Here is a 25,696-nt window from a genome sequence, read left to right as displayed (position 1 = left end):
ATAGTAGGTGCACAACTTCATTTCGTCTGAAACCTTTCTGTGAATTTTCAAGGGTAGTGTTAAGAATAACTAGAAGGCGTTGATAACACAATTATGTACCAACTTTCCTTGTCCACATGACATAGCCATACTATAAACCGGTTTAACCCTTCGAAATCCGGCCAAGTAATAGGGTATAACATAGGCTATTAATAGACATACATTGTAGGAAAAAATCAGGATGTAGCATACATAATTGAAAAGTTTGAATTAAGGGAATTTAAAATTTAATACCAGGATAAATTTTCCAGCATTCATATTTATTTCAAACGATGTTGTAAAAACTGGACAGGTTTTAGTTTGGCTACAAAAATGGCAGCCAAATGACTGCACATATTTCGTGTTTTCAAACTAAATAGCTGTGGCATTTTAACTTATAAAAAATTAAGGAGATAACATAATGTGCGGTATACATATATATCTTTATTCTCACAAACCAAATTACAAAGGTATAGAGATAATTATACATATTTCAATACAATTACATAAATAGTGTACGAATTTCAAAGTAGATACAGGCATTTACAATTGTTCACCCAAAAAAGTTCAATTTGTTATTGATCTCTTTAATTTGTTTACACAGCTCATTTAGTTCTGAACATGTTTTGGAATTCATTAAATCATGAAACTTCAAAGTGCCAAGTCTATTCCTATAATGAAATGCAATACATTGTTTTCTACAGTTATCAAAAGCTTGACAATTAAAAATGTAATGGTATTCATCACCAATAGCATCTAAATTACACAATACACACTTTCTGCTTTCTCTTTCTAAGTTTCGCCATCTTACAGTTTCAATTGGAAACTTCATGTTCAGAGTCCGAAATTTTAAAAATAAAGATATATGTCTGTCATCCAAAAAGCTATTGTTTTTCTCAAACTCGAACAAGACATCAACCCACTACAACAAACAACAAATCTTTAAATCTTATTAAAAAAGATTGGCTTTTTCCAAATAACGTCTCTACTAAAAATCAAACACGCTTATGCTCAGTTCATTAGTTTATTAAAGACAAATCGGTATCACCATCTAAATATTTCAAAATGATTCCTCTTGTCTTACTGAAAACGAAATCTGTGTCAATTTGAAGGTTGTTGAAGCCACGACCAATCAGTCTCAATTGAAAAGTAATTCCTCATCATGGCCAATTATTAACACTCTGAATAAGTATAAGTATATGATTATTTCTAAACAGGTTTCATGATTTTCCCTATAATGACAATTATTCCCAGTTTGTGAAACATAAAAATTAGTTGATGAAAGTTAAACCAATTGATCATATTGCAAAGTATTTTCACATTATAGTTAATAATATAAAAAGTGGCTGCAGAGTCGGCAGCATAGAGCTTCAGGGAAGGTAATAGCCTAGTGGCAAATCTTAGGTAGTGTTTGTTTTTATGAATTTTCGAAATGATATCCGGGTTTTGTTTGTTCTATGATATAATATAGAGCAGGTACATGGTTATATGATGCTGACAATTATTATTGTGTAATACCAATGTTATATGTTACGTAGTAAGTCATTTTTCATTGATAAGCGTCATTGCAATAAAACAATTATACATGTTAAATTCGTGTCATGTCGTCGCGAGTATGAATTTTTAAACAGACGAAATAGCTCGGGAAGAGTTCATGAAAAATTTGATTTTGTCATAATACTTATTGCATTTTGACATTTGGTCTCAAGCTTTCTTTGCTTGCCAGACATTTGGTCTGGAGCTTTGTTTGCTTCCAAAACATTTGGTCTAGAGCTTTTTTGGCTTCCCTGAATTTGTTCTGGAGGTTTGTTTGCTTCCCAGACATTTGGTCTCTAGCATTGTTTGCTTCCCAGGCATTTGGTCACAAGCTATCTTTGCGTCACAGACATTTGGTCTCGAGCTTTGTTAGCGTCCAAAACATTTTGTCTCCAGCTTTCGTTGCTTCCCAGACATTTTGAATCAAGCTTTTTGGTCCTCAAGACTTTTTCGGTCGCCAGCTTTCTTTCCTTCCCAGAAATTCGGTCTTAAGCTTTGTTTGCTTCCTAGACATTTTGTCTAGAGCTTTGTTTGCTTCCCAGTCACTTGGTCTCGCGCTTTGTTCGCTTCCAATACATTTGGTCTAGAGCTTTGTTTGTTTCCAAGATATTTGGTCTCGAGGTTTGTTTACTTTCAAGACATTTGGTCTCTAGCGTCTTTGCTTCCCATACATTTGGTCTAGAGCTTTATTTGTTTCCTAGACATTTTGTATCGAGCTTTGTTTGCTTCCAAGACATTTGGTCTACAGCTTTCTTTGCTTCCCATACATTTGGTACAAAGCTTTATTTGCTTCCTAGATATTTGGTCTAGTGCTTTGGTTGTTTCCTAGACAATTTTGTCTCGGGCTTTGTTTGCTTCTCAGACATTTAGTTTGGAGCTTTGTTTGTATCTCAGACATTTGGTCTTCAGCTTTGTTTGCTTCCCAGACATTTGGTCTCGAGCTTTGTTCGTTTCCCAGTAGTTTAGTTTCAGATTTTGTTTGCTTCCCAGACATTTGGTCGCGTGTTTTGTTTGCTTCCAAGACATTTGGTCTCGAGTTTTGTTTGCTTCCCAGACATTTGGTCTCGTGTTTTATTTCCTTCCAAGACATTTTGTCTCGAGCTTTGTTTGCTTCCCAGACATTTGGTCTCGTGTTTTATTTCATTCCAAGACATTTTGTGTCGAGCTTTGTTTGCTTTCCAGAAATTTGGTCTCGTGTTTTGTTTGCTTCCAAGACATTTTGTTTCGAGTTTTGTTTGCTTCCCAGGCATATGGTCTCATGTTTTGTTTGCTTCCCAGACATTTGGTCTCGAGCTTTCTTTGTTTCCCAGTAGTTTAGTCACGGATTTTGTTTGCTTTCCAGACTTTGGTCTCGTGTTTTGTTTGCTTCCAAGACATTTTGTCTCGAGCTATGTCTGCTTCGCAGACATTTGGTCTCGTGTTCTGTTTGCTTCCAAGACATTTTGTCTCGATCTTTGTTTGCTTCCCAGACATTTGGTCTCGAGCTTTGTTTACTTTCCAGACATTTAGTCTCGAGCGCATCTGAAGAGGATGTTTCTATCATAACAGATTTAACAGAAATGATATCATACGTTTTTCTCAAGTTTTACCTTCAACTTGATCTTTTAATAATTGACATTTTTATAATTGTTCCAACGATTACCAGGTTAACGTAAGTAGTAGTTCAAACATAATGTATATCTCCCTGTAGTAATATTCTAAATAAAAAACATCTTGACGAATATTTATATAGGGCGATGCCTTCGAAAACTCGATAAATATCATATAAGACACATTGAAATATTACTAAAGCAGATAAGAAAATATGTTTTTCATTCTTTACGGTCCTGAATTAGGTCCTATATTGTTGAGATAGTAAATAAAAAGGCATGTGTTTGGAGCTGTCATATCAACAAATAAGACGTTGACTTGTTTTCATTTTTATGAAAATTCCTTTTTACTGGCTTTCAGAGAGTCATTTCTGATGCTTTAAAAAGATAATGCACACTGCAATAACTGCATTCCGAATCTCCACAACCAGTAAATTCCATTTTAAAAAAACCTAAGTGAATTCTAACCACAGAACAAGGTTCATCTTGTAACGGTGATTTATAACCAGGTTTATTAATTTTCCCCATAATTAGTTGTAGTGACGATGTTTATATTTTTTTCATTATGAAAACGTGTAAAATGATATGAACAAAAGGTGATATGTGGTATATGTCAAAGAGACAATTATTGGTGGAATTTTTCCTGATTAGATACACAAAATATTTCAGAAATTTATAACGTTTCCCTACAAGATATTATTATTGTAAACATATATCAATTGGACCGTTTTTTTGGTCGGGTTAAACGAAGAACAAAACCCTCAATTATGGAATAGTTTCATATTTTCCTAACTTATGACCTTAGTTGATTTGCATACAAAATTTACAATAGACAGTAACTATTTTGTATAATCAATTCCTCCTACTCATGCCACAGATCAACCTGTACCAATAGGTTCCTGATAATTTTTATCATAATTTGCATGTTTTTTTCATTAAATTTCATATGATACATAACAACGTCAACTTTTGATTTTTAAATTGTCATGATAGATTACAACCTTAATTTTCATTGATGTTTGATGATTTGATATTAAATATTACAAATTCTGTTTAGATATTTAATGTGGACTTTTTCTATATAAGTCTGAAAAAAGTTTTTTTAGTTAAGTCTACTCTTGGGTATTTCTTAAATGAAAGGTTTTGATATTAATAATAATTATTATAGACTGCTGATTTGTTAAATAAATATATTCCATGAGTAATAATTTTTAAATAATCTTGTTTCTTTTCTGTGGTGAAGTGTCTTCATTACACGCGTTGAGTATTTGAGATATTCGAAGACAAGTTAAAACTGGTAAATGATCAGTACAAATGTGTTTTTTTCCTCAAATTACCATTTTAAATGGAATTATGTAAGAATATAGAATGTAAAATAGGCCTCTACTTAACTACAACATATAAAATCTACGTATATACTGCACAGTTTCGAAAAATCCTCTTTCGATGAGGTCATCATTAGAACAATTACCGATTTAATGTTAAACCTAGAATTTGTATAATAATCATAGGTTATAAAGTGTTCTTTCGGTATATACATATCCGTGAACGTAGCTGTTCGTGTTAATATTTTTCATATTTTACAAAACTTTGGAGGAGTCTTATTCTTCTTCGATTTGGTTTACATCATGTTGATAATGTAATTAATTGTATTATACTTATGTCATTATTTCCGTGTTAACATAAACTTTAACTAAGGTATCACATAAAACTCGGATCAAAATGGGTTATTATTACATGTATTTTCGTTGGCAGAATATAGGCTTGCCAAAAGCAATTTATGTTAAGTTTACATGTTTTAATTTCCAATTTTTTACATACTTTAGGTACGACCTTGTTTCAATCGTTTTTATTTTATTTAACAGTTATTATGGGTTACGGAACATTTGTCGTAATGGACCACTTTTTTTAGGCCACGTGTGGGAGACGAGACGTCATTGATTTAAGACAATCGAATTGAGAAAACCGCCGAAATACTTTTAAAGTACTGTCTAACATTCCTGTAGAATACATTATCAAAATGCTCTGTTCATTATGAATTGTTCATTTCAGGTCACAGAACTTCAGATTTACAAAACATAACATTCATCTGTCTTCTTATTACAGAGTAGAAACTATAATATAGTACATGTATAGAGATTGAAAAGTGACAGTAACTGGTCCTTGTAACAATAAAACATTACACTAATGCCCCTACACTAGTGATTTGCTTCCCTATAAAATAGTACATGTGGGCCTATAGAGGTTCAAAAGTGACAGTAACTGGTCCTCGTAACAATAAAAACATTACACCCATGCCCCTACACTAGTGATTTGCTTCTGTATAAAATAGTACATGTGGGCCCATAGAGGTTCAAAAGTGACAGTAACTGGTCCTCGTAACCATAATGTATCACATTATGCAATACCACCACACACACATATATAGAGGGAATTTCTTTTCGTTGATAAATTAGTCAACGGTGCTTAACCGAACTTTTGGTAACCATTTATATGCAACAAGAGTATCCCAGTTCTGTTCAAGAATATTCAAGAATACTATGAATTTCTGATGGTAACTGTGGTGTTTAATCATGTTTTAGATTCTTTGCCCCCAGATACTGTGGAGTTATCATATTTTAGGTTCTTTGCCCCCAGATACTGTGGAGTTTAATCATGTTTTAGATTCTTTGCCCCTTGATACTGTGGGGTTATCATATTTTAGGTTATTTGCCCCCAGATACTGCGGAGTTTAATCATGTTTATAGAATATTTGCCCCCAGATACTGTGGAGTTATCATGTTGTAGAATCTTTACCCCCAGATACTGTGGAGTTTAATCATGTTTTAGATTATTTGCCCCAGATACTGGGAGTTTAATCATGTTTTAGTTTCTTTGCCCCTAGATACTGTGGAGTTTAATCATTTTTAGTTCGTATTAATACAGATGTTTTGTTATGTCTGAAATGTTTTAAATGTTGATTTGTATTGATTTCCTTTTATAACGTCACCTCACTATTGACATTCATATCGAGAAAACATAGGACTTATTTGCATCACATACCTAACCAAGAGCAATTGGATAGCTCCTACCTAACCTTAGCAGAGAAGTATATATCATTCCCATAATGACATGATTTACTATCATCCAAAGGCTTAAATGACAATCCGAGCTCATGAGACCAATTACAAATCATGCTCAATTAATGAATTTTACAAAGTCATGGCAGAGGTTTCAATAAATAAATTGAATGTTCACGTATCCTTTAAAATGAAGGTCAGAATCATTTATCATTTTCGGTGCTCGATTATTTGTACTTCTTTAAAAAACGCAGAATGTAGTAGTGTGTAGCGTAAAATACATAACAGTTGTTTTCTTTTATGAAAGGGAAAATGGGTTAAATGTGAGGATGCCCGACTACTGTAGGGAATGAAAAATAAAAACTAAATAAAAATATCAGGAAAGGGTTCTGAAGACTATATGGATTTAAAAATAGAAAACATTCTAGTTTTGTTAAACGTTTATAACCCGCTCATGCTATATCAACTTGAACCCATCGCTTCTTTAAAACCTGAACATGCACGAGATATTTGCCACTAGACGTTAAGCAACCAACAATCAATCTTTGAAACAAACCTTAGATACTTATAACAGTAAAGAAAATCAGATATGTATTTATTGGAGGCAGTGTACAGGATTCATGACTATTCCACATGTGTTTGTTTTATTGAAGTACAGAAAACAATCCCATTCATTCAAACTACATTCTGACTGATATATTTTTCGTTTCTCCAATTATATCGATAAACTTGTGAGTATAATTATAATTTATAATAAGAAGGTTTTAATAGAATTAATCTACCAAGATTCTTCTCACCTTCCCACGGGAGTGAAAAAAGTCAAGAAAAAAACAACATTACACAAATATATTTTATATTACGCATGACATTTTTTTTTTCAAGTATTGGATTTGAGGGAAGAATAAAATAAAAGTTACAACTTAACCGTTTAGGAAACCTAAGACAATGTTTAGTGGAGATCTTTTCAAAGATCATTCAATTAAATGTAATATGAAGTATGTTTGTACTCCTGAAAGCAAGGTGTGATGCATCAAATAATAGACTGGCAATCCAAAGTATTAGAAGAACTGTCGAAAATTAGTAAAAGTTATCAGGAACAGTAATAAAAACCGTAATTTCAGTGACCGAATCAATTTGAAATCGCTTTGACAATAAAACAATCGGTACAACTTAAATTCTAGTTAATTAAATAAACATAAAAATTGCAAAACATTTGCAGAGAATAATCTGCATATAGGCATTTTAAAATCCTTATTTTTCTATCTTTTTAGCTCACAAATACCGTGACTTAGTATAGTGTTTGGCTGTCAATACGTACCTTTTTCAAGTGGCATTTTCTTTGTCTTTTCCAATCTTTTAACAGCAATAGCTTCTAATTTTACTCTTGCAGTTGGATATTCTTTTAGTACATCCCATAAGTCTTGTTTTGATAAACGGAAAAGATCAGAATATCCAACAGATCGAACGGAAGCAGTCCTTCTGTTGCCGGAAGTGCCCATATTTAAAATGCTAATTTCACCAAAATAACTTCCTGGTTTTAATGTTGCCAGCACTGTTTTGCCATTATCTGCTACCACATGTAATCTTCCTCTGTTAACTATATACATTTCTTTTCCTACTTCACCTATAATGAAAAATAAACAATGATTTTTTTTACATTAGATAACTCGAGTTCAATGTTCTTAAAAATAAACATGACAGTTATGTATACAAGGATACTTTGCTAGAGTAGATGGTGTATATTTTGACCAAATAGACGAATGCGAGTGTTCAACGTTAACGCTTTAATGAATGAAACAATAATATGGAAAGTGTGGAGATATTTATTGCATACTATAACTGTTGCGGTATGTGTGTATTCTATTTCCTTCGAACAGATATAACTACGACGTGTTGCTCACCCAGCGACAAGTCTCAAAATTCAAAGGCTATAGAATGAATGCATAACGCAACACTTATAATATGCAATAAATATCTCTACACTTTTCATTTTATTTTAGGGCAAATAGCTTTCGAGTTAAGTATGAAATTTATATCAACACTATCCAATTTGAATGTCTGTCGTTTTAATTATCTTATAATTCAAAAGGTCATTCTCAGTAACACACAGTACATTATAATTCTTCTTAATTGCCGCTATTGCATTTCAATATTTCGGAAGTTATAACAATTTTAGACCACAGACAGATTGACATAAAATAAGATTCACGACCATTTAGTATACTGCCAACTTTCTCCGAAAGTGAGAGTCAAGAGAGAAGTAAGACGTAAACACAAGAGAGAAGTAAGGCGTAACACAAGAGAGAAGTACACACAAGAGAGAAGCAAGACGAAAACACAAGAGAGAAGTAAGACGTAAACACAAGAAAGAAGTAAGACGTAAACACAAGAGAGAAGTAAGACGTAAACACAAGAGAGAAGTAAGACGTAAACACAAGAGAGAAGTAAGACGTAAACACAAGAGGGAAGTAAGACGTAAACACAAGAGGGAAGTAAGACGTAAACACAAGAGAGACGTAAACACAAGTGAGACGTAATACGTAAACAAAAACAACTAAAAGAAACAATGATAATGCTTAAAGAAAAAACAAATAGATTTGATATTAATGAAAGTTGTAACGAGAAGTTTATAAGTGTAAAATAATCGAAATTGTGAAAAAAATTATTGAATTGAAAGAAAAAACATTCATATTTTGGGAGACATGAAAAGAAAAGGCGAAACAAAACAACAGAGCATAAATTAAGAACAAAAAAAAAATATAAAATTATGTCAACATGTAGTGATAATACAAAGTTTAGCAAACATAAAATGAGGATATGTGATATTCTAGTTACAGATAATGATAGAAATTGTGATTAACTAATTCTCCAAGTAAAGACTGGCTAGGTATGGAATCGACAGAATGCTCAGAAATATACGATTCGTATAAGCAAATTCTATATAAGATATGTACAAACGTAACGCCGTACAAAAAATCAATAAAGATTAACAAATTAAACACAGATCAAACTGGATTTATAAAAATTGGATTTATCGGTCTGAAACAATTTGTATGTAATATCTGATACAGCCATACCTTACTCAAAGACAGCTCTAACTTTCGTCGAATGATAAAACATGTGATTCTCTTTTTTTACAAAATGGAAATTTCTAGCGAAACGTTTGAATAACTACGAATTTTATTAATTATCATGAATTGGATGAAAACTTCGTAAAACATGTATCATAACATATATATCATGGGTTCGTTTCGTACACGTTTAAAGATAGAGGAGGTATTACGCAAGGATGTCATTTATCATCCCTTCTTTTCGTTAATCTGTTGAGAAGGTGGTTTAGTCATGACATCGAAATAACAAGGATTTCAATAGTAAATCTTACTATCAAATCCAAGGATATAACAATATATTTCAGAGTTTTTAAAAAATCGGAATAAACAACTAAAATCAGCCGGAAAGGTGATTGAAATTCAAGCTTGAAAACAACAACAGAAACAATATTTATTGGAATAATTTAGAAAAAATATTAAAAACTGGATAAAATAGACAAGACAAGACAATGTTTTTTTTAAGTCTCACCTCTTACAAAACATTTACAAATTATACTAGAGCCACCTTAAGAATAGTTATGAGAGACTATGTAATGTTATATACATATACACATAAAATATAAAACATAAAATATCAATTCTTTTTTTTTTCTTCAGAAAACTTAAGTATAATTTCACTATGTAATATTTATTTTGATAAACAAATCGTTAATTACATTACATTTTACTCAGTCCTGTTGCTTACTCAATGTTTGTGTGTTTGTTTGTTCGGTTTTTTTTCTTCTCTTGAAAATTAAAAAAAAATAGGAACGTAAACATGATACAGAAAAAAATTCCCATCACAGGTTTCTGCAAAAAAAAATGAAATAAAAAAATGGATTACTGAAATGCAAACCAACAAGTATCTATGTATGATGTCATTACCATTACAAACAATAGCTATGGAAATAAGGTATTATATGACCCATTATTTGACCTCTAATATTTACAAAAAATTCTTATACTTCCAGAATTGGTAAATGTATAGTATGATATAGGTTTGCCATTGAAAGAGGTGTTAATTACTATTACTGTTATATCATAAACATGTCAACATATGATGGCATATTTGACCCAAAATGACGGGCGCCATTGCAACATGTTCACCTATTTTGAAAGAATTCAATATGCATTATTTTTTCGAATTTCAGTTATAGTTCAACAAGCCAGAGTTGTATGCAAAATTTTACTATAATCTGTGACAAAGCCCATTTACTGTAACTTGATGTTAATAAAAGTTGTATCTAGAATACCGAGCTCGTATCAGGAATTTTGTAGAGTATCCCCAATCCCTGGATAAGTAAGTGAGCTGATACTCAGTTCTCATACCAAAATAAGAGTCATGTAAATGTATGTAAATGTATACAATTGTATAATGTTCACATGTTCGATGTGACAAGATGGACATAATTCATTCGGATACAAATAGAGGAGGAAATACTTCTGTGTTTTTTATGCCCACACGAATAAGAATGTATTGAAAAGCAGAGACAAATTGTACATTTATTGTATACCAAAAACAGTTGTAAAGCCAGTATCACGACACAAACCAGCAAAAACATTATATAAAAATTGAATGTACACAACCAACCACGGTTTAGACTTGTAGAAAGTACAATCTTAACATTTAAAAAAATAATTAATGTTTCATTTTTGGTTTTATAATGAAATATGATTCATAAATATGTCTTATTATGTGATCAAAACTATTTTTAACAATCTTAACATTTAAAAAACTAATTAATGTTTTCATTTTGTTTTTATGATGAATGTGATTCATAAATGTGTCTTATTATGGGACCAAAACTGTTTTGTAACATGTTATAAGAAGTCTTTTTTTCAATATATATCTAATATTAATACCATTTACCTGTATAATTGGCGTAAATGAAATGTTTTATGTTGGTGCAAATGAAATATGGTTTGTGGCGCAAATGAAATATTTTATCGACACAAGTCGGAGTGCCAATTGGCGCAAAAGCAACGCACCGAAAATGACAATACATCACAAAGTTTTTCGTTGATTTAAATATGAGCAACAAAAAATATTTTTACTAACATCAACATCTTTTTAAGACATTATAGAAACATATCTCAGAATGAAGCTATTGTTGGGAAATTCAGATTCAGTTTTACTTATATTCAAGAAGTTAAAGGCTCGAAGCAGATATGGAAGACACATTTTAACAACTATAAAACTGATTTCTAACAGATTATTGTCTGGTCAGCATCTGAAAGAATAGTGTGAAGACTACTATAACATTAGTCTGAGTGACTCTCGGGGTATAATACAATACATGCACTTTATACTTTTCGTTTTCAAGGGAGGGGGCAATAAAGTGACCTTTATACCTGCTTCTTTGATGTTATATCCTTTATATATGTTTTTACTTCATTTTGGTGTTTAGAAGAAATTAATTGAAAATATTAGATGAAAACATTTCATATGGTTTTCACAGTTAATATAGAAGGTACCAACAAACATAACAGAAAAACTATGTTCTATCATATGTTTATTTTGAAAATAGACTGAATGGCAAGAAATAGATATCGACACACATGTACTGTTTAATATAATATGTTAGGGGTTAACCTTTCTAAAGCATATTAGGATAGTTTATTCCTTAGTCGTACAATTAATCTTATCTAAAACTGGAAGAATAACTGTGTATTCATTTCGGAGTTTACTAAAATAATGTGTAACACTTGACAGACATTAAATCAATGGTTAATTTCAAAAAAAGATTTTATAAGGCTAATGGGGTATGAGTTACTGTTGTAAAATTTTAAGACATCGTTAGTGTATAGATATACTTCATTACTCGACTAGTTGAAGGAAACACGAAATAAAGAAGTAAAGAAATGTGTTATCCTTTTTCCCCCTAGTTTAAGAGAAACATAATCTAAATGACAGTTATCTTTATTTGATCAGCTACAGGCGTTAGACTGTGAAAAGATTTACTGTTTTCAAACAATACTAAACACTTTTTCTTTTGGCTACTTCATCATTGACATTCCCACTCGAACATTCCCATACGATATTGTCAGAAGTATACACATAGAGCTGTGATTCATTGAATAAAGGATAAGATTGCAAGATTTTAAGTGGCCCTGGTGTGAAATATATTCAGGAGAATTAGTCCTACCCTTTTGCAACTTTAATTGAGCAGTTTTATACATTTCTGATATCAGCGTGTTTCTTATATTTTTATATGAGTTAGCATTCATATGTGTACTATGTGTACCAGTGCTTATTTTCAAGAAATATCTGAAGAAGTTCCTAAAAATGTATTTCCCCAATTGTTGCCTCAAAGGTAGTAGAAAATACATTTTTTATCTTTGGAAAAATTTATCGGGGTCTCCTGTCTAAGTGTAGAAAATTTGACAAGAAACAAATATTGTGAACAATTTCAATTGAAAAGGAAACATAAAATTATTATCAATAAGTAGTTTTGCATTATTTTATTTTTTTAAAGTGTTATTCCTGTGAATATTATTATCGCGTTGGACATTATCTCTAAAAGGTGGCATTGATATCAGTACGTACATGTTGACTGTCTCAAGATTTTTACTTATATAACTGTAAAGAGAAACATATTACGTCTTAGAAAGACCATTTTTCGAGTGTAGGTAAGAAAATTAGGTTAAAAACATAAAAAGTCGGCATTACCTACAGAGACATCCGAACTGCACATAAATGAACAGAAAGCAAACATGGTTTTTCTCGTATTTCAAGGATCTATGCTTGGAGGGACAAAATAAACATTTATTTTTATCGATATATTTTGATCTATAGCAAATGTGTTTCAATGCATAATGGCGTTCGTCATTCAGAACACAAGTGAGTAAGGACTTATTACTTTAGAAAACAACATTGCGGGCACATGCCAAATAATTTGCTGAAATTATTTAAAAAAAACACACTCACCCTTTTAAAAATTTGCCAGGGATACCCTGACCTTGATAACCGGCCGGATAAATCAGATGCCAAAAACAATATTCCAGAAAAAATAAACCACATTGAATAGATTTCATCTATAAACAAAGACTTTGAAAAAATATCGATGTACTATTGTGTACAACTAATAGATTCTGTGACTGACCTTTGACCTGCTGACCTCAAAACTCAAAAAGGCTTATTCCTTTCCTACCTTTAACCACTTGTATAAGGTTTATTAAAATCCAATCAATGTATCAAGCAATTGACGAGAAACAACAAATTTCATCGGATATTTATATATTTGTCTATTTTTTTAGCAACTGCGACCTTGAACTTTTGTCTTTTGATCCATAATTAAATACGATTCTTTCCCATCTCTGTACCTTTCATCTATATAATTTCATTTGAAAACAACAAAGCAAACTCGACTTACCATTCGGAAACCATTTTTCCCATAAAAACAGATCAAAACAATTAATATCTAGAAACAATGACCTTGAACTTTGACATATGGACCCAGAATCGATAGGCTTCTTCCAAATCCCGATATATTCCATCTGTTAGCAAGGAAAACTGAAGTTACCATCTGGAAAGCATTCAAAAAAATAATGTATTTTAAGTAAGAGTGTCTTTATTAAGTCTTCTTTCCCTTTACTTTATTTGTCACCTGTTTAAGTTTCGGTTTTAGGAAGTTAGACATAATTTATATGTTATAATTTATTCATATCCCTACCAACACAGTCGTATTGGTTTCTGAATTAATTTGATAAAGGCATATTTTGAGTTTCTTTGACAGGAATCTATACAATTAATTGCGAAAGTCAGGTAAGCTTTTTTTCAAAAGCTTTTACTTTCTACTAAATAAACATACTGTATTAGAATTACATTGGTGTCATATCAAAACTGACCTTAAATTTATAATATTGCTAAGCCAGCGCAAATCTCAAATTACTGAATTCATGGACAAATTCTTAAATCTAGGATAACGCCACAAGTCAAGGACGACTTCGACTGTATATATAGTCACATTTAGATCTTCCAAGGTTAATAAATGATTTTTAAAGGAATTTAGTTCAAAATATAAAATTCTAATTCAGAATTATGGTAAAAACATATTTCTCGAGAGATTTCCCTTTCTTGTCAGGAATTTTATTGATTTCCTGTCTAGTAACCAATCAGATTTTATATAACAATTAATCCCGGTGGTCTATCTTATATACAGAATCTCTTTCCTGATGTCAAATTAAATATTTTTTTCTTTAATCAATTTCTTTGTTGCATAATTTTACAAAGAAAGATATATTGAGTTTAACGTTATTGGAAAAATGGGACGATATCATAGTAATGATTTTGTCGTAATGACCTTGACAGAAAAAAAAACAAGATTTCAGAGAATATGGACTTTAAATCTTGATTAGAACATGTTAGAATTCTCCATAAACATCTCGAACTGCTTATGGAATGACAAAATCCTCATTTGTGAATTACGGTTTCATTAGTTTCAACCTTACAGATGAAAAATCAAACACAATATAATTTCTTCCTAGTTCTTTGGTAGGATAAAATGTATTTTACCGTAATAGATGAACTCTCGGTCGACCACTATAAATTACTGCCAGTTTTGAAGAACTGACAGCCTGTCATATCAAACTTAACTGCTTTTGGTGAACTGAATTAATCTTTTTTAGTATGCTTTTCATATCACAGGTAATTCAAAGAAATTATATAAAATAAACATGTACCTGTAGTATTATACATGTTTAGGTTGAACCCTTCTCGGCTTTAGGCAATAACACATTCAATCAATTCATTCATAAAAAAGGGAATTCTCATATGTACTTGAGAGCTTGTATACAATTAATGTCGACTTGTTTATTTACATATGTTTCGCTGACGGGTATACTATATCCGATCTATACTTAACTATATAGATTGCTTCAGGGACTAATTCTATAAACTATCAAGATTTTGCCAAAAAGCATGAAAGGGCTCTGACCAAAGATATGACCTTTTATTACTATTTGGTCAATCTTGAAAAGATATTGGTGTCTGCAGATTTAAAGTTTTATAAAACAGAATTATAAGGCGTGCTACTGACTGGAATGAAAATTAAAAAAAAATATGTCTATACATTAATTGAACCCAAAATGAGAATAAAAAAATGGGTTTCCACCCACCAGTACTTGTCTGAAATAAAGTCAGTTAAAACAATTACTTGTCCTACACGTATGTCAGTTTTAAAAGTGCAGCACTAAAGTACAACACAAATGATCAATTTGGTTGGTCATTATGATGAAACTGGAATAATTACATTACATAGATGTTTCATAAGGATTCCATCATTTTGATGAGCAGACACGTGGTTTTATTTTTAAACTGATATTTATTTTTATTTCCCAATAAAAAGCAACAAAATGGACTTCATTTGGTTAATTAACACCTGTCTTCAATGTTGAAGACTATGAATGTCTCTTGATTGTTTATGTCGTTGGGTTGCTGTCAAATTAACCTATACCACATGTCTCTTTTTATTCATACTTATTCTTTTTATTCTGCAATCATTATATTTATAGCAGTCGAATTGTGTTTATCGTACAAATGAAGAGTTATGATGAGAGCCATATTTTGGTCCCTTAAATTATAAAAATAGTAAAATTTTTCAAACCATTTAGAATTATATTAGTTCTGTTTATAAATGAATAAGAAGACATATAATCTTTCACAATAATTCATGCAGCAACGCTATAAGCAAGGAGACAATTGCAATATCTCACAACGCCAACGACAAACCTTTTACGGAATGTCAATGCAGAAAAACGAACGCAACAATTCGGTCTTGTTTCAAAATTAAAAGTTAACCCCCCAAAAATGCAAGAAGTTATAATCGAACAACATAAAATTTATCAATAAACCTATTAAGCAAAAAGGAAAGGTTAAAAAGACCAAATCCTAAATGTATTAGGTTTATAATAAATATACATGTAACCAAAAGAAGCTTTTCCATTTTTTGTTAAATTCTTGTATGCAAAATCTTAAATCCACTATTTATTTGTGATAACATAGGTTAACTCTCTATATATTTGTGATAAGATATGTTAACTCTCTATATATTTGTGATAAGATATGTTAACGTTTTTATAACAATTTATAATATTCTTTTCCCTGTTGTCAAAGGTCGGTGGGTAGGGTTGTCTTAAATAGAGGAATTTTCTATTATTTTACCAAAATGAAGTTTATATTGTTCTCTTTTTTTTTAAATATGATAAAAAGTATGGCTCACCCAGCTTTTTCAAGTTAGAGGTTTTGCAAATTAGTCAGATTCATACATGAGAGATTATACATAGAAAACCCACTTTTGTGAGTTGTGTGAATAGAAAGAAAACTAAACGATAGAACTTTTAATTAAATATGAGAAGACAGCTATTAGAATGTGTTTTCGGAAAATAAAAAAAGAAACAGTCATTGTGCTCGTTTTCTTGATACAAAACATTTTTTTAATATACTCTGCATTCTTTTATAAAAATAATTATCTGAGTTATCTCCACTTGGATAAGTATTTTTTCAAAATTAATCAAACAAAAATTATTCTGTATTTGTAAAAAACAGTCGTGGCAATAAGACAAATCACATATTTTTCTTCATTTTAAATGAAAAGTCTTACAAATGAAATGAATACTTGTCTCAAAATTTGTAAACGTCATTTAAGATCTAGTTCTGAGAAATGTACACTCCATAAGAAGAAACCAACGTAGAGGAATTTACACTCCATAAGAAGAAACCAACGTAGAGAAACGTTCACTCCATAAGAAGAAACCAACTTAGAGAAATGTACACTCCATAAGAAGAAACCAACGTAGAGAAATGTACACTCCACAAGAAGGAGCCAACGGGAAGAAATGTACACTCCACAGGAAGGAGCCAACGGGAAGAAATGTACACTCCACAGGAAGGAACCAACGGGAAGAAATGTACACTCAACAAGAAGGAGCCAACGGGTAGAAATGTACACTCCACAGGAAGGAGCCAATGGGAAGAAATGTACACTCCACAGGAAGGAGCCAACGGGAAGAAATGTTCACTCCAAAAGAAGGAGCCAACGGAGAGAAATGTACACGACATAAGAATGAGTTAACGGAGAGAAATGTACACTCCATAAGAAAGAGCCAACGTAGAGAAATGTTCACTTCATAAGAAAGAGCTAAGGAAGAGAAATAAACACTCCATACGAAGGGACCAACGGAGAGAAATGTTCACTCCATAAAAGGAGCCAACGGAGAGAAATGTACACTCAATAAGAAGGAGCCAACGAAAAGACATGTTCACTCCATAAAAAGAAACCAACGGAGAGAAATGTGCACTCCATAAGAAGGAACCAACGGAGAGAAATGAGAAATGTACACTTTATAAGAAGGAGCCAACGGAGAGAAATGAGAAATATACACTTTATAAAAAGGAGCCAACGGAGAGAAATGTTCACTCCATAAGAAGGGGCCAACAGAGATAAATGTACAGTCCATAAGTAGGAGCCAACGGAAACAGTCCCGTTTATCATAAATTTTGTTTTGAAGATAACCATGAGAAATTCTAATAGCTAGGCCTTAAAAAGTACAAACATTGAAAGGTCACTATCAACTTTAGTTATATTACAGTCAATTGGGTGAATGGTTTTCATCTGTATATTTGAATTGTTTACAGAGAGTATGTCGTCTATTATTTACAGGTTTAGTTAATATTTTACCAAATGGTGATTCGTTATTTTTTTTTTCAAAGTTTAGCCAAAATGTTTTATTCATAACAGTACAGTTATATATCTGCAAAACCTGTTTCAACCTACCATTTTCATTTGAAAAGATCCTGTACTTAGTTAGACTAGAAAGCCAATTGCAAACAGTTTTAATACTGATAATTTGAAGAGGATTCTCAAACAGTAGCCAGTTCATACATATGTATATAATAATAAATTGATTGTTAAAATGCATTTTCTTTCTCTAATCTCTATTCAACATCGACAACTACAGGGCCCTCGATCATTAAACTTTACTCGGAGTGCAAAATTTGTGCTCGAAACATCAAATCCAGTGTTTCGATTGGTCAATTTCTGTGTCTTGAGTACAATAATCGCAACGCCAGATCTTGTATGCACATTAAGTTCTCAATAGACAAAATAAAAAGGTCAAAGAAAGAGAAAGCACCGACAAGCTTCTTTACTTAGGAAAGACAGACTTGCATTCTGCGGTTAATAAGTTAACAACTGATTATTCTAACGTTTCTGGACAAATGGCTTCATTCGATTAATCATATAATAGCCTTCATCAAGCTTTACTTGAAACACACATTAAGGGAATTTTGAGATAAGTAGCTACACTGTACATAGCATCTTGGTTGTTTTAGGACTCAAAGACAAGGATATACCAAATAAGAAAAACCTTGATTTATGTAAAATATATATACATGTCCATAGTCCCAAAACAACATTGGATATTCGTCTCATAGTTTCGAATTCATATTTTAAAACAGTTGAACGTAAACACTTATAACACCATGTAACATACTGCATTGTCCATCGTAATTAAGCAAGAGGGTAAACATCTTATAATACGGCTGCAGTAATGTTTAGAAACTGTATTTTCAAGAAGATGTACATGACTGAGCATTCAATAAGACTTACGTGTACTTGTTTGGGATGACTTTAAGCTTGTTTTAAAATGATTGACGAAAAGTTTTTTGCTATTAAAGTGCATAAACAAAAGTGACGACAATAATATAGGTATAGCATGTGCGGATCTAGGAACTTGAAAAGGAGAAAAGGGGTGCGGGCACCGGCAAGACAACGTTTATGACAGGGAATTGTAAAACATCTATGCATTGACCATATATATAGCTTAATAACAGAGGGCCCGAGGCTCATGCCCCCCCTAAATCCGCCTCTGTTTCGTGCATGTACATAAGTGTCAACGATACACGATTTTCCAGAGAAAGAAAAGGGCCGATCGCCATCTAAACTTATTATCTTTACAGCAAACGTCCATGTATTAAGGCGAATTCTAAGATTTATTATATTAACGGTTTTTAAATCGCATTTCAAGCAATTTAATCGAAAAATCGGAATACAATGCATATCAGACGAGTAAAACTACATTCATAACAGTTATAATCTTGAAATTATCTAATCCTATGTGTATTGGGTACCATTAGCTTGTAAAGTTTTTCCTGGTTCAGTTTATCTCTTCCTAAAAGCAATTCTGACATAAATCTTACAATCGTGTACTGATATTACTTGTACTACATGAAATATTTTATTATCCAAATGGAATTGCGATAAAATCTGATGAGCTGATCAGCAGACATTTTAACATGTTCACATTTTAACTCTATCGACGAACTTAGATTATTTTCGTCATTTCTATCTGGGAGAGGTTTTCTATGAACGTATGATTTAAAACTTGACACGGCTATTTCGAGCAAGATCTGTCAGAATTGACACTTACAAATATTAGCAACTTCTTAATTTGCACTTATATTCGTTTAGACCATTATATTGAATTGAGTATTAATTAAGAATGAAACGCTAAGATTACGTACAAGATTGAAAAATGTGTTCCTCATACCAGGTTACAACTAGTATTTTATTTGCATATGTTTTATCTCTTTAAAAATAGGAAACGTCTTCTCTGAGTTTTAACGTGTACATTTTACGTTTTGTTAAGTAGCGTTGTATCTCCAGAATGCTTAAAAATATACCTTAAATGCTAAAGGACAACTGAACAACACAATACAGCCATTCAGAAATACATCTACAAGTCAGTACATGTATTACGTCTACAACTCAATTAGTATGAGTTTGTTCTGACATCCGACGGTCTGAAAATAGAATAGTTGGGACAATAGGACATTGCATTGTATCTAACGTCTAGCCCTTCTTGTTGGTTCTTTAGATTATTGTTTTATTGTCTTTCATTGATATATCTCCTTCGGTACATCTTATTTCTAGCTATCTCGATTTTCTTTAGATTATTGTTTTTCTTGTCCCACAATCGATATAGGTGGTTCGGTGTATCAAACTTCTAGATGTGTCTCGTTTCCCTTTTGAGTTTTAGATTTGTGCCTTGTTCTCCATTGACATAGCTGAATTGGTTCGGTACATCATAGTTCCAGCTGTCTTCTTTTTCTACCGAGTTTGTTTTCTTCTTCCCTATTGATAAAGCTGGTTCGTCACATACTACTACTAGCTGTCACCTTCTTTCTTTCGATTTGTTTTTCTGTCCCCCATTGACATAGGTAATTTGGTACCTCATACTTCTAACTGTGTCGTCTTTTCTATCGATTTTGTTCTCTTGGCCCCATTGATATACTGGTTCCATACATCTTACGTCAAACTTTCTTGATTTTTCTTGATTTTTCTTTTGTTTTTTTGTCTTGCTCCTTTTTGATAGAGTTTATATCTTAATTTTGTCTGTCTCGTGTTGTCTATTGATTTTGTTTTCTTGTTAACCATTGGCATAGCTGGCTCGGTAAATCTTGCTTCTAGCTATCCTATCAGTTTTGTTTGATTGACCCCCATTGATATAGCTGGTTTGGTATATCTTACCTCTAGCTGTCTTGTTTTTTTCTATCGATTTTGTTTTCTTGTTCCCTGTAGACATAGCTGGTTCGGTACATTTTACTTTTAGTCGTCTCTTGTTTTATATCGATTATGATTTCTTGTTCCCTGTTCACATAGCTGGCTTGGTACACCTTACTTCTAGCTGTCCTATCGTTTTTGTTTTATTGTTCCTTGTTGACATAGTCGATTCGGTACAGCTGACTTCTAGCCGTCTCGTGATTTATACCGATAATGTTTTCTTGTTCCTTGTTGACATAGTCGATTCGGTACAGCTGAACTCTAGCCGTCTCGTGATTTATACCGATTATGTTTTCTTGTTCCTTGTTGACATAGTCGATTCGGTACAGCTGAACTCTAGCCGTCTCATGATTTATACCGATTTTGTTTTCTTGTTCCCCATTGACATAGCCGATTCGGTACATCTTACCTCTAGCCGTCTCGTGTTTTATACCGATTTTTTTTTTCTTGTTCCCTGTTGACATAGTCGATTCGGTACATCTTACTTCTAGTCGACCGTGTTTTATACCGATTATGTTTTCTTGTTCCCTGTTGACATAGCCGGTTCGGAACATCTGACTTCTAGCTGTCTCGTGTTTTATATCGATTATGTTTTCTTTTTCCCTGTTGACATAGCCGGTTCGGTTCCCATTACTTATAGCTGTCCTGTCGGATTTGTTTTCTGGTCCCCCATTGACATAGCTGGTTCGGTATATCTAACTATTAACCGTTCCGTGTTACATATCGATATTGTTTCCTGTTCCCTGTTGACATAGCTGGTTCACTGTCGTCTACCTGTTACTTAATGGGATGTTTGACAAAACAAATAGATTATTAGTCTCAGGTGTCAGTACAAATATTCCTTGAACGTACCTGATCGACCAAATGCCAAAAAAATATTTTTCAAATTATTTGCAATAAAAAACTACCGTCATTACAAGAAGTTAAACTCGATTATGGAATATCAAATTAAAAGAACTTTGGTCATAGAGCTTTCTATTGAGTACACATGTTTAGATTTCTAAGCTTTTGGATCTTTGCGTTCAAGTGTTGATATCATTATTCATTCCAAAGTAAGAGCTTTTTTGTATTTATGACTAAAATATAACAGTGAAGTACCAAGCAATATAAAACTATCAGAGACATGTACAGAAAATTGCAGACTGAGGATGTAGCGACCAGGCATTTCATAATCATCATCATACACCAAATATCAAATCAGCAGTCTTTTTACTGTTTGTGTCGTTGGCTTGTTGTCTCATGCAAACCCTACATCTCCTTTTTATATTTAAAAAAAAGTTTTCCCAAACTCAGTATTTTAATAAATATAATGCAATATTAAAACTACGTTAGGAAAACATCTACGTCATTTCGAATGTTTCTATTTATGTATATATATCCAATTATTAGAATGCTATCAAATTGCGCAAAAAACTCGTCTAAATAAATAAATGTTCTACATTGATATTGGAAAACACTGTCTGAAGATAAAGTATTGTTTTCGGACATTGGTTTTAACGTCCGTCATTGTACGTTATTCTAATAGCTTAATTTACATATTTTTGTCATAAAAACGACCTGTGATTAACGAATCTCGGTATTCATGACAGCTCAAATGAGAATATAATTGATAAAAACATTTAAAAAGTTGTAAAGCAAGTCATTAGGTGAAAATATTCCGAACCAGTTTTAGCGGACATTATTTTGCTGAGTGAACTTTTTGTTCAATCATTAATTTCAAACCTAAAAGTATCATCTTTTGATGTAAATTTTATTTGCTATGGTATAAATATCGACATATATATAAAAAAAAAAAGCTTTGAATTATTCAGCACATCTCATGCAATTGTAGAAGAATTCTGTAATTTGTGAAAAATTTGCAAACATTCTAAACTTTATATATCAATAAGAATAAGTAGCTTCTGGATTTGTTTATTTGTTTTGTTTAGCTGCTATTTAAAACATGTTTTCAAACAGTAATGGAAAAAACAAGGATTTTTTCTAAATGTACAATAAAATAACATGTAATTTGTAAGAAATGTAGAAGCGAAAGAGATCGGACTACATATTTTTTTTATATAAAAACGGTCAGTGAAAGTTTAACAAAAATCCAAAGAAAGTTAATATCGGCAATGCGTACTTCTCGTCTCCTTTTAGTTTGTGTATTTACTTTATTTTGCAGTGATGTGTTTATCACTAGGAAGGAAGCACTGAAGGCAAAAAACATTTGGAAGACTTCCGACAACGGTTCAAAATACCACATACATAAGGATGTTCGCTACTATGTTTCAAAATAACAAGCTTTTTAAAAGACTGTTATAAATTGAAAGTATATGAATAAAGGAACCAAAAAAGCAGTAATAAATGAAGGGTCTGTGAACTTGTTTTCAAGATATAAGCCATTGACAATTTGGCGGGAAGTGATTCTCTCTAGATTTTTCATACACTTAACATTGGCACCTTTTTGTTTTCAAAAGCTATGAAAAAATAACAAGGATTTTATAAAAATTTTCAAATATGGCTTTTTAAACAATATGTAATAAAAATATGAAAAGAAAAGTAGGGGTTTGCGGGAAATTTTTTTTAATGGCACTACATAGATAAAACTAGAGATTCCGAATATCTGACAAAAAGTCAAAAACAAGAGTAGCAAACATCCTTAACATTAGAATGCACTCCGTTTAAGTAAGCCTGATTATTCTGTCTGCTTATAACCTGATCATTATAGATAGCTAACAAACACTGAAAGAACTTTCCTAAATTTGGTTAATTAACCTTGTCTATAGTTTCCTATTATCAACTGCTCACTGTTTCACTATTAAGTACAGCTCTTTATAAGAACCAGACAGAGTGCGATATACATGATTAAAAGTGTTCATTGTTTTAGGATTCCACAGTATCGATTTTTCTTTTTTTTTTTTTTTTTTTTTTATTCAACAATATATTGCACGCTGTTAACAAATTACTTTACTAGTCCAGCAATCTAGTGAAGGGTCCCTTTATTTTTTACAAGAAATTCAGGGTTACTCTCTGGTTATCATTATTACCTTACATTACATCTAACCTAAATCATAATATTTTATCTTTAATCATGAATAAACAAGTATATATGAAACTTCAATTTTTCTAACCTTCCTTTTTGTCGAGCCTTCGACTTTTGTCGAAAAAGCGAGACATAGCGATCCTACATTCCGTCGTCGTCGGCGGCGGCGGCGTCCACAAATATTCACTCTGTGGTTAAAGTTTTTGAAATTTTAATAACTTTCTTAAACTATCCTGGATTTCTACCAAACTTGGACAGAAGCTTGTTTATGATCATAAGATAGTATCCAGAAGTAAATCTAAAAAAAAAGTCCTGTTTTCCGTATTTTACTTATAAATGGACTTAGTTTTTCTGCCAGGAAACATTACATTCACTCTGTGGTTAAAGTTTTTAAAATGTTAATAACTTTCTTAAACTATCCTGGATTTGTACCAAACATGGACAGAAGTTTGTTTTATGATCAAAAGCTAGTATCTAGAAGGAAATTTTCATTAAAATTTTGTACTTGTTTATCCATATTTTACTTATAAATGGAAGCTTCTTACAATAAAAAAATTGTATCGAGAGGAATATTTTTATTAAATTTTTTCCTCATCTCATTTTTGTTGAGCCTGCGATTAACAGCAAAAGTAGGCGAGACACTGGGTTCCGCAGAACCCTTACGAATTTTTTATATAAGAAATGAAAAGCATTAGAATGGTTGAATATGGGACACAATCTTTCACAGACATTAGTGTAAACAAGTTCTAAAGCACTGTTCGGACCACTCGAGTACGATGAATGACCCCTCAGTAGCATGTTAATTTACATGATTTCTGTCTGCAGTTCTTCATTAAAAAAACCTTTGACATTTTCTCAGAGATCTTATTTCTTACATAAAATCTATTGTTATTGTCATAAAACAAAATAAACAGAGTTTGTCTGACACGTTGTCACAAAAACACAACATAAAGCATATATTTAGAATGAGGCTAACGAGAAGATAAAATAAACATTCATATTTAAGGCAAACGTCAGGCATAATATTGAACGTGAGATTGAAGGTTTTTGTAATTAATGTTATGTGAACATACACTCAACATTCTCAACATTTCTGTCCAGGTCACATTTTCTCTTTTTGTAACGGTTTTCAAAATAATAGACAAACTTGCATTTTACACCTATGGTCTATTTTAGTCATGTCGGTCATATTGGTTAGCAGGCGGGGTCATTGGACACATTTTTTAAAACTAGATATCCAAATGATGATTGTGGCCATGTTTGGTTAATTCATTCCAGTAGTTTCAGAGGAGATAATTTTTGTAAAAGTAAACGGACGACGACGGACAACGGACGCCAAGTGAGGAGAAAAAAAGAGCTAAAGTCAGGTACATTCGTACATTCAGAAAGTGTATGTCATATAGACTGAACACTTTAGGGAATAATATCGTACACTCATCATCATTGGAACATTTTGTGATTGACAGACTGAATTAATGCAATTCATATCTTGTGATTGCTAACACTGTCTCAAAATGTTTACTGTCAAAGCTAAGTAAAGTTAATATCTGGAAATCATCTTTTTTATCAAGAGGAATAAGTTCCATAGTTGCCATACTCACAACTCATGCGCGTGTAATAAACGCTTTTGCAACTGTCTACACGCGCTTATTACTTAACACGGCGTGTACATCCATCCAATGACTTTACGCGCGATTCCATGCATTATTGTATGTTCTTGTAATAAAACAGATTTTCGATTTTAAGTCTTTTACTTTCTGTTCGAAATCCTCGTTTTTTCCATCAATCGTTCGCGAATGCAATGTTTAAAATCAGTTTTATG

At 32.0% G+C, this 25,696-nt stretch overlaps 1 protein-coding gene across 1 annotated transcript in view; it reads right to left on the bottom strand.

Moving 5' to 3' along the window:
* Positions 1–25,696, bottom strand: part of LOC127737927 (cyclic nucleotide-gated channel rod photoreceptor subunit alpha-like) — a 150,407-nt gene that overhangs the window by 3,788 nt on the left and 120,923 nt on the right. Inside the window, exon 3 of the mRNA XM_052248882.1 lies at positions 7,521–7,826. Coding sequence (XP_052104842.1) covers positions 7,521–7,826 — 306 coding nt within the window. The remainder of the gene's footprint in view (positions 1–7,520; positions 7,827–25,696) is intronic.

Source organism: Mytilus californianus, unplaced genomic scaffold (genome assembly GCF_021869535.1).
Source record: "Mytilus californianus isolate M0D057914Y unplaced genomic scaffold, xbMytCali1.0.p SCAF_4, whole genome shotgun sequence".
Taxonomy (NCBI): Eukaryota; Metazoa; Mollusca; class Bivalvia; order Mytilida; family Mytilidae; genus Mytilus; species Mytilus californianus.
The sequence above is the reverse complement of the archived record's forward strand: the minus strand, read 5'-3'. Positions and strand labels throughout refer to the sequence as shown.